We start from the raw sequence: 17,324 nt of genomic DNA on the forward strand, positions 1-17,324 counted from the left end.
TGAGAGAATGCCAGGAGTGCGCAACGCTGTCATCAAGGCAAAGGGTGGCTACTTTGAAGAATCTAAAATCTAAAATATATTTTGATTTGTTTAACACTTTTTTGGTTACTACATGATTCCATATGTGTTATTTCACAGTTTTGATGTCTTCACTACTTTTAGAAAATAAGTTGAAAATAAGAAAAATAAAGAAAAACCCTGAAATGATGTTACTGTTACGGTGCGTGAATGAGGACCCAAAAGCGACTTAACGTAAACAGAGCTTCTTTAATAACAAAACAAACGTAGGCTCAGATGGACCGGCAGATTCCGACAGGACAGGACAAGGTTGCAGCAAACATGACGATAGTCTGGTTCAGGCATGAACAACACAAACAAGAATCCGACAAAGACAGAAACAAAAACAGAGAGAGATATAGAGGACTAATCAGAGGGAAAAAGGGAACAGGTGGGAAAAGGGGTGACGAGGTAGTTAGGAGGAGACAAGGAACAGCTGGGGGAAAGAGGGGGAGAAAAGGTAACCTAATAACGACCAGCAGAGGGAGACAGGGTGAAGGGAAAGGACAGAAACAAGACACAACATGACAGTACCCCCCCACTCACGAGCGCCTCCTGGCGCACTCGAGGAGGAAACCTGGCGGCAACGGAGGAAATCCTCGATCAGCGCACGGTCCAGCACGTCCCGAGAGGGAACCCAACTCCTCTCCTCAGGACCGTACCCCTCCCAATCTACTAGGTACTGATGACCACGGCCCCGAGGACGCATGTCCAAAATCCTACGGACCCTGTAGATGGGTGCGCCCTCGACAAGGATGGGGAGGGGGGGGGGAAGACGAGCGGGGGCGCGAAGAACGGGCTTGATACAGGAGACATGGAAGACCGGGTGGACGCGACGAAGATATCGCGGAAGAAGAAGTCGAACTGTGACAGGATTAATGATCTGAGAAATACGGAACGGACCAATGAACCGAGGGGTCAACTTGCGAGAAGCGGTCTTAAGGGGAAGGTTCTGAGTGGAGAGCCAAACTCTCTGACCGCGACAATATCTAGGACTCTTAGTTCTACGCTTATTAGCAGCCCTCACAGTCTGCGCCCTATAACGGCAAAGTGCAGACCTGACCCTCTTCCAGGTGCGCTCGCAACGTTGGACAAAAGCCTGAGCGGAGGGAACGCTGGACTCGGCGAACTGAGATGAGAACAGCGGAGGCTGGTACCCGAGGCTACTCTGAAAAGGAGATAGCCCGGTCGCAGACGAAGGAAGCGAGTTGTGGGCGTATTCTGCCCAGTGGAGCTGTTCTGACCAAGACGCAGGGTTGCGAAAAGAAAGACTGCGTAAGATGCGACCAATAGTCTGATTGGCCCGTTCTGCTTGACCGTTAGACTGGGGGTGAAAGCCGGAAGAGAGACTGACGGAAGCCCCAATCAAACGGCAAAACTCCCTCCAAAATTGAGACGTGAATTGCGGACCTCTGTCCGAAACGACGTCTGACGGAAGGCCATGAATTCTGAAAACATTCTCGATGATGATTTGTGCCGTCTCTTTAGCAGAAGGAAGCTTAGCAAGGGGAATAAAATGAGCCGCCTTAGAGAACCTGTCGACAACCGTAAGAATAACAGTCTTCCCCGCTGACGAAGGCAGTCCGGTGACAAAATCTAAGGCGATGTGAGACCACGGTCGAGAGGGAATGGGAAGCGGCCTGAGACGGCCGGCAGGAGGGGAGTTACCGGACTTAGTCTGCGCGCAGACCGAACAAGCAGCCACGAAGCGACGCGTGTCATGCTCCCGGGTGGGCCACCAAAAACGCTGGCGAATGGAAGCAAGCGTACCCCGAACGCCAGGGTGACCGGCTAACTTGGCAGAGTGAGCCCACTGAAGAACGGCCAGACGAGTAGGAACGGGAACGAAAAGAAGGTTCCTAGGACAAGCGCGCGGCGACGGAGTTTGAGTGAGTGCTTGCTTTACCTGCCTCTCAATTCCCCAGACAGTCAACCCGACAACACGCCCCTCAGGGAGAATCCCCTCGGGGTCAGTGGAGGCTACTGAAGAACTGAAGAGACGAGATAAAGCATCAGGCTTGGTGTTCTTAGAGCCCGGACGATAAGAAATCACGAACTCGAAACGAGCGAAAAACAGCGCCCAGCGCGCCTGACGCGCATTAAGTCGTTTGGCAGAACGGATGTACTCAAGGTTCCTATGGTCAGTCCAAACGACAAAAGGAACGGTCGCCCCCTCCAACCACTGTCGCCATTCGCCTAGGGCTAAGCGGATGGCGAGCAGTTCGCGGTTTCCCACATCATAGTTACGTTCCGACTGCGACAGGCGATGAGAAAAATACGCGCAAGGGTGGACCTTGTCGTCAGAGAGGGAGCGCTGAGAAAGAATGGCTCCCACGCCCACCTCTGACGCGTCAACCTCGACAACGAACTGTCTAGTGACGTCAGGTGTAACAAGGATAGGTGCGGATGTAAAACGATTCTTGAGGAGATCAAAAGCTCCCTGGGCGGAAACGGACCACTTAAAGCACGTCTTGACAGAAGTAAGGGCTGTGAGAGGGGCTGCCACCTGACCAAAATTACGGATGAAACGACGATAGAAGTTCGCGAAGCCGAGAAAGCGCTGCAGCTCGACGCGTGACCTAGGGACGGGCCAATCAATGACAGCTTGGACCTTAGCGGGATCCATCTTAATGCCTTCAGCGGAAATAACAGAACCGAGAAATGTGACGGAGGAGGCATGAAAAGAGCACTTCTCAGCCTTCACAAAAAGACAATTCTCTAAAAGGCGCTGGAGGACACGTTGAACGTGCTGAACATGAATCTGGAGTGACGGTGAAAAAATCAGGATATCGTCAAGGTAAACGAAAACAAAGATGTTCAGCATGTCTCTCAGGACATCATTGACTAATGCCTGAAAGACAGCTGGAGCGTTAGCGAGGCCGAAAGGAAGAACCCGGTATTCAAAGTGCCCTAACGGAGTGTTAAACGCCGTCTTCCACTCGTCCCCCTCCCTGATGCGCACGAGATGGTAAGCGTTACGAAGGTCCAACTTAGTGAAAAACCTGGCTCCCTGCAGGATCTCGAAGGCTGAAGACATAAGAGGAAGCGGATAACGATTCTTCACTGTTATGTCATTCAGCCCTCGATAATCTATGCAGGGGCGCAGGGACCCGTCCTTCTTCTTAACAAAAAAAACCCCGCTCCGGCGGGAGAGGAGGAGGGGACTATGGTACCGGCGGCAAGAGCTACAGACAAATAATCTTCGAGAGCCTTACGTTCGGGAGCCGACAGAGAGTATAGTCTACCCCGGGGGGGAGTGGTTCCCGGAAGGAGATCAATACTACAATCATACGACCGGTGTGGAGGAAGAGAGGTGGCCCTGGACCGACTGAACACCGTGCGCAGATCGTGATATTCCTCCGGCACCCCTGTCAAATCACCAGGCTCCTCCTGTGAAGAAGAGACAGAGGAAACAGGAGGGATAGCAGACATTAAACATTTCACATGACAAGAGACGTTCCAGGAGAGGATAGAATTACTAGACCAATTAATGGAAGGATTATGACAAACTAGCCAGGGATGGCCCAAAACAACAGGTGTAAAAGGTGAACGAAAAATTAAAAAAGAAATGGTTTCGCTATGATTACCAGAAACAGTGAGGGTTAAAGGTAGCGTCTCACGCTGAATCCTGGGGAGAGGACTACCATCCAGGGCGAACAAGGCCGTGGACTCCCTTAACTGTCTGAGAGGAATGTCATGTTCCCGAGCCCAGGTCTCGTCCATAAAACAGCCCTCCGCCCCAGAGTCTATTAAGGCACTGCAGGAAGCTGACGAACCGGTCCAGCGTAGATGGACCGACAAGGTAGTGCAGGATCTTGAAGGAGAGACAGGAGTAGTAGCGCTCACCAGTAGCCCTCCGCTTACTGATGAGCTCTGGCTTTTACTGGACATGAAGTGACAAAATGACCAGCAGAACCGCAATAGAGACAGAGGCGGTTGGTGATTCTCCGTTCCCTCTCCTTAGTCGAGATGCGGATACCTCCCAGCTGCATAGGCTCAGCACCCGAGCCGGCAGAGGAAGATGGTAGTGATGCGGAGAGGGGGGCAACGGAGAACGCGAGCTCCTTTCCACGAGCTCGGTGACGAAGATCAACCCGTCGCTCAATGCGAATAGCGAGTTCAATCAAGGAATCCACGCTGGAAGGAACCTCCCGGGAGAGAATCTCATCCTTTACCTCTGCGCGGAGACCCTCCAGAAAACGAGCGAGCAAAGCCGGCTCGTTCCAGCCACTGGAGGCAGCAAGAGTGCGAAACTCAATAGAGTAGTCTGTTATGGATCGATTACCTTGACATAGGGAGGACAGGACCCTGGAAGCCTCCTCCCCAAAAACAGATCGATCAAAAACCCGTATCATCTCCTCCTTAAAGTCCTGATACTGGTTAGTACACTCAGCCCTTGCCTCCCAGATTGCTGTGCCCCACTCACGAGCCCGTCCAATAAGGAGAGATATGACGTAGGCGACACGAGCAGTGCTCCTGGAGTAAGTGTTGGGCTGGAGAGAAAACACAATATCACACTGGGTGAGGAACGAGCGGCATTCAGTGGGCTCCCCAGAGTAACACGGCGGGTTATTGATTCTGGGCTCCGGAGATTCGAAAGCCCTGGAAGTGGCCGGTGGATCGAGGCGGAGATGGTGAACCTGTTCTGTGAGGTTGGAGACTTGGGTGGCCAGGGTCTCAACGGCATGTCGAGCAGCAGACAATTCCTGCTCGTGTCTGCCTAGCATCGCTCCCTGGATCTCGACGGCTGAGTGGAGAGGATCCGAAGTCGCTGGGTCCATTCTTGGTCGGATTCTTCTGTTACGGTGCGTGAATGAGGACCCAAAAGCGACTTAACGTAAACAGAGCTTCTTTAATAACAAAACAAACGTAGGCTCAGATGGACCGGCAGATTCCGACAGGACAGGACAAGGTTGCAGCAAACATGACGATAGTCTGGTTCAGGCATGAACAACACAAACAAGAATCCGACAAAGACAGAAACAAAAACAGAGAGAGATATAGAGGACTAATCAGAGGGAAAAAGGGAACAGGTGGGAAAAGGGGTGACGAGGTAGTTAGGAGGAGACAAGGAACAGCTGGGGGAAAGAGGGGGAGAAAAGGTAACCTAATAACGACCAGCAGAGGGAGACAGGGTGAAGGGAAAGGACAGAAACAAGACACAACATGACAGTTACAGTGAATAAATGCAATGCCCCAAACTAAACTGTTGTTCTGGTCTGTCCTCTCTCGAGGTTATGGCGAAGGTGACCACAGATGGTATCTAGATGCATGGAAGGGATAATTTGACCAAGAACAGTGTAAACCTCACCCCTTCTAACTGGCTGAAGTAATGGCAACAATGGCGTTCACTATCGCCCTGTCTGTCACCACTTCTACCGTGAGACTTGAGTCCGAGCCAGCAACCTGTACACAGCATTCAATCGAAGCTATCAACTGCCTTTTCTCTCTTGTCTTTTCTCTCAGGAGTGCGACATGAGTCCACGTAGAGTGAGCATGGAGAGAGATCCCATCCAAACGTTTCTCATGCTGCTGGTGTACTGGTAGGAAAATGTACAAGACATAATGGACTGTAGAGGGTACCGGCTCAGGTGAGAGATTCGTCTGCTTTGAAATCGGGACATTGTCAAGGGCCATCCACTTTGAACATGTGCCATTGGGAGGACGAACTAAAACACTATCTGAAGAAGAAAATGAAGAAACGGCAGAAGAATGAGTGCCGTGAAGGAAGGGAGTGGTCAACCGTGCCCATAATTGATTTAAGCTTGTCCAACATTATTTATTTGGGGTATCAGGTTGATTAAGGAGGTCTGTACACTGATAAATGTGTAGTAATTTAGACTAAGAACGCATTGAGATACCGAACTGTCATTACCACAAATGGGGGCCGTGATTAGAGATGATGAATATAAGATGAATATACTGTACATCATTGTCAATGTACATTCTGCCAGTATCGGTGTGTGCTAAGTTGAGGGTCTTAAAATTTGAATGTGAGAACCAACATGAAGCACTAAGGACTGTCATTCTAAATTTGGGTTGGATAATTTATCAATAGTTCTAATTATGATTTGGAAAGGCGAGGCTTCTAGAGACAGAGTAATGCCCCTAAAATGTGAGGAGAGCCACTAGATTGTAGCTTGGGCTAACCTTGCCCCAATCTCATTCTTATCAAGGTTGGTGTGAAAGTGTTCTCTCATGTTCTCTCTCTTCCCTGTGAAAGTCAATATGGTTTCTAGGTCGTGTGGAACATGTGAGTGATCATTGTTCCAGATGAGGGATTGTTGGAAACTGACACATTTTTTTGTAACTCGCTAATTGACTTGAGCAAGTTTTTAGTATGTTTCTAACTATATAAGTGGAGCAATTCATGTGTTATGGGTGAGATGGAATCATTTATGTGCAAATGTGTTTATTTGGCAAATGTATTTGGCGAAGTAGAAGGAGTCCTGAGCGAAAGGGACCAATGCCGGCCTTGAGTAGAGGCCCAAAAAGTAGATAGTCATCGTGGAAGGAGAGCCCTGCTAGGCCCTGATTTGGGTCCGGTTAAGTGGTGAACTTAACAAAAATGCCCTAAACCAAATTCAGGAGATCTCTAGAGACGTAGAGAGAATTGGTAATACTAAAATAACTTACTCTGCAAAACAGAGAAGCTCTTGACTAAATTTTGGCAGATCAAGGGGGCACTTGTTCAATCATTGGCGCTGAACATACTTTGTCCCAGATCACTCTGGTGATCTGATTTTGCCGAATATGAATATGATTGATTTTGCCGAATACATTGCCACTGTTGCTAAGAATAATTCCCCACAACCAGAGTGGACGCCTGCAACTTGGTTGGAATCGCTGTTTGGAAGTTAGGGGGATCTCAAATTGCCAAAATGTAACATTGTGTGTGTGTTTTTGATGAATTCACTCCCGTTAATAGAAGTATATCCTTTATTATGTTGATAGTATTACCGTACTAATTAGATTGTATAACCCAGAATGAAGGGTTTGAAATGATGAAGTGTCTAGTTTAATGTGTTGATTTCCCCTTACTTTAATAGAAGTATAGAACGTTTTGATAGAAGCTATAATCTAATGCTTACCTTAAAATGTAATGATAATTATCACAGATTCAGTGATAAGAAGAGGTAATGTGATGGAACATTTTATGTTTGTGCTTTTCTAATAATGAATGTCTGTGTTCCATTTTTGTGCTTTTCTAATAACCAATTTCTGTGTTCATACTGTACAAGTGACTGATTGAACGAATCCTCACTATCAGTATCAGCAATTTGGCAGTATGCCCAGAATCATGCAAATATAACTTGTCTGTGTGTCACTTCAGACCAGTACTTTAAGCATCTAAGTTTGACTGTGACTTCTCCAGTTAAGTGTTAATAAACAAGGATAATTTAAGATTGACTTCGAGTGTCCCTGTGTAGAATTTCCATAACAGTCACTACAACTTGATTGGACTCCACCTACGGCAATTAAATTGTTTGGACATTATTTAGAAAGAAACACACCTGTCTATATAAGGTCCCATAGTTGACAGTGCATGTCAGAGCAGAAACTATACATTGAAGTCAAAGGAACTGTCTGTACAAACCATGGCTGCTGCCCAAACGGTTACTGTTATTAGGCTGTGGTGCGTTTTCATGTTAACCTCCAGGACTGACTTTACTGAATGCAGCCACAGCCTGGCCAGCTAGGGACATGGCTAACTTTCCCTACCATTGCTTCATTGGCAACATAAGCTCCATATCTCTTTGCACCAGTGCAAAGTGTACATTTTGGAAACAATTTATTTGACAATCTGGTTAACAATATGGTTAACTTATTGTTTAGTTCCTGTCCATCAGCAGACCTACAGACACTAGCCACCACCCTTCTTAGTTTTGTCCATCCAGTGGTGTAAAGCACTTTAGTAAAAGTACTTTAAAGTACTACTTAAGTAGTTATTTCTGGTATCTGTACTTTACTCATATTTTTTACAACTTTTACTTCACTATATTCCAAAATAATGTAAGTTTTACTCCATACATTTTCCCTGATACCCAAAAGTACTCATTACATTTTGAATGCTTGGCAGGACAGGAAAATGGTCCAACTCACTGACTTATAAGGAGAACAATTGGGTACTTTCCCTACCACCGGGTTCACCTTGTGTGAGCATGGTTGGTGAAGGTGTCAGAAATGATAAAATACTAGAGTCCCTCACTAAGCATATTCCCCTAGCAAAGGATTAATAATTAACTAAAGAATGGCTTAGTCAGATTATTGCACTTTCTCGTGAAAAATATCCTATGACAAATAAGATTCCTTAGAGATATGCCTTGATTTACCCATCTTATGCATTGGGAACTTATAAAGGGAGCCAATGGTTCAGAGGGGAATGCAATAATGATGATGCACCACAGAATGGGATTGTCAACCAAGTGCTTTCATAGGCATTGGTCAAATAGACCAGAAGTGTTATTGTCAACCATTGGAAGCATTGGTCAATCACTGTATTTGTGACTGACAGAGTTTGAACCCGGGACTTCTACAAGTGTAGTCACACAACCATCTCTGTTACATATCAATGTATCCAAGGAATATCTATAGTGCGGACAACACTGTCCGAGTCTTTGAAATGACACTGAAGATTTGGCGTGCTGTCCTCTTTCTGAGAGGGGGCTGACAGGCACCTACAGTATTGAACATGCAGGTGTTATATGGGTTTTTCCATGCATTGGCAGTGTTACATGTTGGTTCTAATGGGAGCACACACATTGCTGATCCATTTAAGCCATTCTGCCTTGTGTTTTGATACAGATATTCTAAATACACGAGTTTGCTCCCCTTGTGTGGGTGTATTGACCTTGAGTTACAGACCTGAGCCTATCCGCGTACCAAAGGAGCTAAACCACTATATTTACACATAGACAGACAGGTAGGAAAAACCTCACTATTCCAAGGCAACGGAGCTTAAGAGATTTGAGTCCACCCCCGTGCAAGGTTTAAGAAAGGTCCTTGTCGGATGAAAGCAGTCAAAGATGGAGCAATACCCGTATGATAATGTTTATAGGTGCTGAGAGGATAAAAGAGCTGGGGCAACCCTCCTTCGTCGCTAAATCAAAAGGGAGAACCCAACAGGTGAGCATGTTGACTTTGCAGGCTTCTGTGTACACTGCTGATCTCATTGACTATCTCTGCCTGTAAATGTAATTCCTTCGTGTGTGTGTGTGTAGCCTAGTGTATATCTGAATGGCGTGCGTGTTTTCCCTGAATCTTTATGTTTGACTGTAATGTTTGTATTTGTCATGCTCAAAATAGATGATACAGCTTGTGGAGAGAGGAAGAACTTGATCTGGAAGGGTTCAAAGACAGTATACACTTGGAATAGTTGGAAAATATTTTCATCACTTACTGAGATCTTTTCAACGTGACTAATCTGAGTAGAAGAAAAATATGGGAGAACGACCATTGACAAATTGAGGTTGCAATGCTCATTTGAATTCTAATGGGTTTTAAATTGCGTGAATGTTAAATTGTCACTATTGTTGAAAAGTTGAAAGGCTTTCATGAGATTTGATATTCAAACTAAGATTCTGATGTAATGTCATCTCTTAATTGTCTCCCCTTTTCACCTTCTAATTGACTTCGGTACCCGGGCTGTAGCTGTTTCTTATGCAATAACATAATACTACAATAATAACAATACATTTTTCCTCATTTCAAAAGACTCAGTCTAGCACATCATTTTAGGGCGTTACAGATCATTTGATAAACTAATTGACGGTTTAATCTGAACATTTAATGCAATCTAATTCAACATAATTTTGGTGATACATTTGTCCTCCCTTCTTTCCCCCCCAGGATTCCCGCATTAAATTACATCAAATGAAGTTTTATAGACGATCTTATCTTGTCCATGGCAGAGTAACAATAGCCTTAAGCTCATTCCATTCATCCTGGCCACAAAGGTCTAAGAGGGCTATGTTGATGTAGAACAACATCTATTCTCTTTCCCAATGAGCAAAGTAGCTTCCAACGGCATGCTATCTTTTTCCTCCCAAATCTACTATTGGTTTTGGCTGGTGACCAAATAGAAAATGACTCATCTGACCTTGTCTGTATTCTTTAGGTGATTTCAGTATATCTCAGATTTTGACGGCATTATCTCTGACAAACAGCTTTAACAGACCCACAGCAATTTAAATATTTTTATTTCATTTTTTTTTTACATTGAACTATTTAACTAGGCAAGTCAGTTAAGAACAAATTCTTATTTACAATGATGGCCAAACCGGACGACGCTGGGCCAATTGTGCGCCGTTTCTATGGGACTCCAAATCACGGCCGGCTGTGATACAGCTTGGATAAGAACCAGGGACTGTAGTGACCCGTCTTGCACTGCAAGTTCTATTTTAGTGCCTGGCTATGTAGACACGCCCGAGCAGTGTGTGTGTGTGCAATCATTGAATAACATCGGTGTAAATTTATTTTGTAACGCTTGCGCATATGCTGAGAGCGGTGTGGTCAGAATGTAACATGCCGATCAGAGCGCTAGCACATGCACCATCGCAAGCATGTTGATTTTGTCCACCCACACCAGACGCAATCAGGACACGCAGGTTGAAATATCAAAACGAACTCTGAACCAACTATATTAATTTGGGGGCAGGTTGAAAAGCATTAAGTATTTATGGCAATTTAGCTAGCTAGCTTGCCTTTGCTAGCTAATTTGTCTTGGGATTGGACTGTGGACCTCAGTTCATCTTTCAATCACCCACGTGGGTATATGCTCCTAAAAACCAAGGAGATGGCACATTGGTAACATGCTGACCACACCGCTCGCGTTACAAAATAAATGTACACATACATGTTATTCAATCATTGCACCCACACTGCTTGAGCGTGTCTGCATAGCCAGGCTCTAAAATAGAACTTGGTTCCATTTGTGATGCTTGATGTGCTGCAAGTCCTGCCTCTCCCATCTACTCATTGGTAACATGCTTACCACACCGCTCGTGTCGCATGCGCGGGTGTTGCAAAATAAATATATACATACATGATATTCAATCATTACACCCACACTGCCCGTGCACGTCTGCGTAGCCAGGCGCTAAAATATAACTTGGTTCTATTCTGCTTGACACGCTGCAAGTCCCGCCTCTCCCATCTCCTCATTGGTTTTTAGGAGCATATACACATGTGGGTGATTGAAAGATGAACTGAGGTTCACACTCCAGTCTAGTTGTTGGTAGTAATGTACCTTAAAGTTGGTTGCCAACTGCCATATAAAGTCCAAAGAAGAAGAAGCCTGAAGGAGGATAATTAATCTGTGGAATAATTGTTAGAGTAGAGGACCTTGTGCATTTCAGGTAAAATAACATCCCATGACAAATTAGATAGCAACAGCAAGCTAGCTAAATTGCCATACATTTTTTATGCTTTTCAACATGTCCCCAAATTAATATAGTTGGTGCAGAGTTTGTTTTGATATTGTATCCTGAACGCCTCAGGTGTTGGTGGACATGGACGCACGTGTGCGAGGGGTCTGATCAGCATGTGTTTCCCTGCTGTGTCGCAGATTCCTGAAGGGACCTGTTCTCCTTGTGGAAGCATTATGTACTGCACCCACTTAAAGACGCTGCAGCTGGTCGTCATGGCAACGCTGTGGGTGACACCAGTGAGGGCGGGGACAGACTGCAGGTATGGCTGCCGACTAAACAACATGACCATCACCGTGGAGAGAGAGGACTGTCACGGAAGCATCACCGTCACCACCTGCGCCGGCCTGTGCGAAACAACGGTAGCTAAATCGGGATAGACAGTACTTATTTAGGGTTGTGTGTTTATTAGGTACCAAACTGGACAAGACTGACTGAAACAGGGAGGGCCTACTTGGCCAATAGGAAACACATTTTTATTTTCTGATGCACAAAGTGCCCTGATGAACACACCCCTGTACAATTGTTTTTCATTACATTGAGTTAAATATATTTTTGGTCTCAAGTGGCGCATTGGTCTAAGGCACTGTATCTCAGTGCAAGAGGCGTCACTATAGTCCCTGGTTCGAATCCAGGCTGTATCATTTGCCTGACCATTTGCCTGATTGATTTGCCTAGTTAAATAAATAACAAATATATATTCTGTTGCATGTGAGCTGTTGTGTAATATATTGTAGTGCAGCCATGCTACATTTTCTGATGTTTAATTTAATTGACTAGGAGTATGTGCTAATTGAGCTAAATCATTAATTCTACTATTTGACTTTGCACCAGGTTGCATCAGCAGCCCTTTGATATATACTGAACAAAAATTTAACACAACATGCAACAATTTCTAAGATTTTACTGAGTTACATATATAAGGGAATCAGTCAATTGAAATAAATTCAATAGCACCTAATCTATGGATTTCACATGCTTGGGTAGGGTTCAGGCCCACCCACTGGGGAGCAAGGTCCAGCCAATCAGAATTCGTTTTTTCCCCACAAAAGAGCCCCCCCAGACGATCCCGCAGGTGAAGAAGTCAGATGTGGAGGTCCTGGGCTGGTGTGGTTACACATGGTCTAGGGTTGTGAGGCCGGTTGGACATACTCTAAAAGATAAATTAACATTCAGTTCTCTGGCAACATTCCTCCAATTTAGCTAGCTCCAGTCAGTCTCCTTCAAAACTGAAGACATCTGTGGCATTGTGTTTTGTGACAAAACTGCACATTTTAAATTGGCCTTTTGGTGTCCCCAGCACAAGGTGCACCTGTGTAATGACCATTCTGTTTAATCAGTTTCTTGACATGCCACACCTTTCAGGTGGATGGATTATATTGGCAAAGGAGAAATGCTTACTAAAAGGGATGTAAACAAATTTGTGCATAACATTTGAGAGAAATATACTTTTTGTGCGTATGGAACATTTCTGGGATTTTTTTTATTTCAGCTCATGAAACATGGGACCAACACTGTACATATTGCATTTCTATTTTTGTTCTGTGTAGATCACATTGGCACCAGAAGAGTAACATTATGAATCATGCATTAAAAAATGGTTTCCATTAGCCAAATCCCAGATCGGTTTGAGTTGTCTTGCCAAGCCCTATGGTTATTGTCATGCCATGAGTTGACTATACATTACAACATATCTGGGACCAGGCCAGTGTTATGATGATGTCAATTTACCTGTTTTTGGCAGGACCTGAACTATCAGAGCACATGGCTGCCGCGCTCCCAGGGGGTGTGTAACTTCAAGGAGTGGTCCTACGAGAAGGTCTACCTGGAAGGCTGTCCATCCGGGGTCAACCCCCTCTTCATACCCGTTGCCAAGAGCTGCGATTGCATCAAATGCAAGACGGACAACACCGACTGTGATCGCATAAGCATGGCAACACCCAGCTGCATAGTAAACCCACTAGAAATGTAATACTGTAGAGTTAGGCTGTTGCAGCAGCCACAGTTTGTTTAGCAATGGTTTGACTATTCTATGGTATCGTTTCCATTGTTGATGTGCTATTGCAATAAAACACTACTTTGAGTAAGTCTAAAAGTATTTGCTTTTAGAATATACTTAAATATGAAAAGTTAAAGTATAAATAATTAAACAAACCAGACCGCACTCACTTTATTTACAGATAGCCAGGGGCAGGGTCCAACAAGATATCATTTACCAATGAAGCATGTACTTAGTGAGTCCACCAGATCAGAGGCAGAAGGGATGTTTTCTTGATAAGTGTGAATTAGACCAGGGATGTTCTCTTCATAAGTGTGTGTGAGAATTAGACTATTTTCCTATCCTGTTAGGCATTAAAAATGGAACGAGTACTTTTGGGTGTCAGGGAAATGTATGGAGTAAAAAGTACATTATTCTCTTTTGGAATGTAGTGAAGTAAAAGTAGTCAAAAACATAAAAAGTACAGATAACCAAAGAAACTACTTAAGTTGTACTTCACAACTGTGACTATGGGTCATTTATCACTACCCAAAAATATACCTAAATAGGTCACAGAAAATAATTGTGAAATTGCACAGAACATCCTGTAATGGAGATTATCTGTGGTAAAGCAGCAGCACTTGTTTTGACCACTTAGCACCTTGTGGACATTTCTAGGACACTGTTGCAACACCACACACATGATACTGAAGAAGCCACCAGTCATCGCCGATAATTATTATAAACTTTTGGAATCTGGACACTCATATTTTTTTAATATGAATTAAGACCAATGTAATTGACAGCTGTGGGCACAAATAACATATGTAATCACTAATCAAAACAAGTGGAGAATTGCAAAAAACATAATGAGGAAAGGCAGAAAATGAAACATGGAAAATTCTTCAGGCATGCATACTTTCGAAAAAGGTGGAAACAAATCGCCGTCCTATACCTCTTTTTCCTTGCACGAGTTCTCGTAGCGAGGTACCGGCAAAGTGTATGCGCATACACTTTCTTGAATTGAGCCTCTCGGGTACAGGAACTAAACTACATATGAAATGTTTATAACACTTGAACACTTGGTTGAAACCATTGTGGGAGTATTATTTCTTATTAATTTACTCTTGATACATCTTGTGATAACTTGATTTGATTAAGTATCTTTTGGCAACTTGAGACCATTTCTTATTCGGTCCCTTCTCTTTCTACAGGAAACAAAAATGAGAAAAATAACAGAACAGTCATAGTTCAAAGCCTAAGGACTAGCCAGCGTACGCTGGAGACTAGCCAGCGTACTTGTTGCGGATGATCTCTCCCCCCTCCACCTCAACCTGCTCGTAGAGCCACTTGCGGTCACAGCGGCACTCCACACCACACCTGCGGGAGCTACACTCGGGGCAGGGGTAGAAGCAGCCCATGCAGTCCGCGTCCAGGCAGTCACACATGTCCTTGCCACAGGAGAGCAGGCGGCCTTTGTTGTCATACACTTTGCTCTTCGCACCAATAGTCGGTCTGCAAATACACAAAAACAATGGGAACGTCTGACCTGCCGCCTGTATGAGACTATCGTCTCCGTCTTGCTTACTTGGGTGTGCATCATTTAAGGAATGACACTGCTTTCTGCTGGTTTACCTTCTCATAGATACACATTTTTGCAGACTAGTCTCTCCAGTAAAAAAGGCAACCATTTGAAATGCAATAATGAAAACAAGCATGCACTGCAGCCTTCGAGGAAGCCATGCAGTGATGGATTCTGGAAACATGTTTCCACTCTTACCGGTCAGTGTTGGAGGAGATTCCTCCTCGTCCTCCACCTCGTTTTTTGCCATCACCTCTTCCCTGCAAAAACAAAAAAATAACTCTGAGTGAATGTTGATAGATGAAACAAGGGGTGAAAACAAAAGTCTCTGAAAAACAGCACTTAACTGTGCAAAAATTCACCAAAACTTGCTATACTCTGCAAAAGGATTTCCACTAACATTCATTTAGAGGGGCGACACCCATCTGTGAGAGGTGATAAAAAATATTTAAAAAATAGACACACCTTGCCAGTATCCCGGGTACTATGTCGTTTCTCCTTGACCTTGCTCTTCTCCAGCGTCTTAGCCCTCTCCCGGTCTGACGGTGCACCGAAGCGGTTAGCCGCATTTGTGTCCTTGGTCATCATACCCCTTTTTCGTAATTCAGGCTGCAATATTTTTTTAAACATTGTTATTGTAGTCTAGCTGAATACAAAACAAAGACAGTAGGCTAAACTGGGTTGAGCAACTATGAAACCATACATTACCTTCGATGAATCAGCACCGAAAATGGTGGGCACGGCATCTTCCCTAAGAAACTGTTTGCCATTGTAGTCTCGGAAACAATCTGGGTTAAAATGTTCTGAGCAGAGGCAAGTGTTAGGTGTAGGGATGAAGTTTTTCATCCCCAAACTTTGTACCCATTGGTTGGCAAGCTGAGGCTTACTGATGGGGAACCTGAGAAGAATAGGACAAGAAACACTGCTTAACACAAGCATGCATTCTCTTGCGTACGCATAAACACACCAAATGTAGCTAGCTTGCCAACTCAATAGCGGCTAGCTGACAACATTTGAAGAACGACTTAGCCAACGTTAGCTTGAAGTCCTTTACTCCTTACCTGTAAAATCGTATTTCTGACCCTTTGATAAACTTGTTGGTGCAGCCGTTTACTGCACAGGTGACAGGCATGATGAACCTTGTGCGGTCTGATGTCAATTTATTTATTAGCAATATAAACTATCCGAAGCACAGCTTCCAGTCCAACGCATGTATGTGTTGGTTCTTCTTCTATGATAAAATTGCGGTCTGCAAACAAAAGTTAAAGGTGCATGCCGCCACCTACTGTGCTGGAGTGTGTCGTAAATCACGGTTTACAAGATTAGCTCCACATTTCTAAATCCTTTTACCGAACTCAGTACTTCTGAGAAAGAAGAAAAAAGAGCCCTACTAACTTCCAATACACCCTCCTACATCACCAAAATCCCTTCCACACCCCACCATCCTCAATGACTCTTCACTTCAATCTTTCCATCTCTGTTCCTCTGCATACACATTACGGACAAACTGCCTACATTCAGACTTGAAATCATTGGCCACTTAAATAAATGGATCACGAGCCATTTACATATCTTGCATTACTCATCTCTTATGTATATAATATCTATTGCATTTTGCCTATGCCACTCTGCCATTGCTCATCGATATATTTATATGTGTATATTCATATTCCATTACTTAGATTTGTGTGTATTAGGTAGTTGTGGAATTGTTAGATTACATGTTAGTTATTGCTGCACTGTCAGAACTAGACGCACAAGCATTTCACTACATTCGCAATAACATCTGCTAACCATGTGTATGTGACCAATAACATTAGATTTGATTTTAACATACAACAATATTACAACACATGCTCCACCATTTCATCGACCATACACTCCATACACACACAAACCATTCACATGCTTGCCAACCAGCTGTAATGACGAGTTCAATGTACAATGTCCTAGGTGGAATGAAGAAAACACCCCCTCTTCCTTCCTAGTCTGACCTATGAATCTTGGTCCACCGACCTTCCTTTGGAGGACATATACTGTAAATGACGGCCCTTTGGCTCAGAGTCCCATCTCCTCTGCCACACATCTATCAAAATGGCTCTGATCTTACATTTCACCTCACCTCTAACAGGTGGAACATTAATATAAATTATATCTTGTTTTAAAGCTCTTTTGGCTAACTGGTCTACAATTTAATTCCATTCCACACCCGAATGGGCTGGGACCCAGCAGAATCTCACATCTACACCCAGCCTCTCAATTCTGCATTATAACCTTAATA

The 17,324-nt window shown here is 44.4% G+C and overlaps 2 protein-coding genes across 3 annotated transcripts; one reads left to right on the plus strand and one right to left on the minus strand.

The window, feature by feature from the left end:
• The first annotated feature begins 8,911 nt into the window (after positions 1–8,911).
• fshb (follicle stimulating hormone subunit beta) lies at positions 8,912–13,581 on the plus strand. 2 transcript variants are annotated; one of them, XM_036963146.1, is made up of 3 exons: positions 8,912–9,183; positions 11,624–11,845; positions 13,228–13,581. In XM_036963146.1, exons 1-3 carry the CDS (start codon positions 9,100–9,102, stop codon positions 13,453–13,455), a joined length of 534 nt encoding a protein of 177 aa, XP_036819041.1. In that variant the 5' UTR covers positions 8,912–9,099; the 3' UTR covers positions 13,456–13,581.
• A 462-nt stretch (positions 13,582–14,043) lies between these two features.
• Positions 14,044–16,430, minus strand: arl14ep (ADP-ribosylation factor-like 14 effector protein). Its single transcript, XM_021585763.2, has 5 exons — positions 16,105–16,430; positions 15,752–15,941; positions 15,509–15,652; positions 15,242–15,303; positions 14,044–14,976 (listed from the first exon to the last, which is right to left on the minus strand). Exons 1-5 carry the CDS (start codon positions 16,173–16,175, stop codon positions 14,748–14,750), a joined length of 696 nt encoding a protein of 231 aa, XP_021441438.1. The 5' UTR covers positions 16,176–16,430; the 3' UTR covers positions 14,044–14,747.
• Between the last annotated feature and the right edge of the window lie 894 nt (positions 16,431–17,324).

This window comes from Oncorhynchus mykiss, chromosome 26 (assembly GCF_013265735.2).
Source record: "Oncorhynchus mykiss isolate Arlee chromosome 26, USDA_OmykA_1.1, whole genome shotgun sequence".
NCBI lineage: Eukaryota > Metazoa > Chordata > Actinopteri > Salmoniformes > Salmonidae > Oncorhynchus > Oncorhynchus mykiss.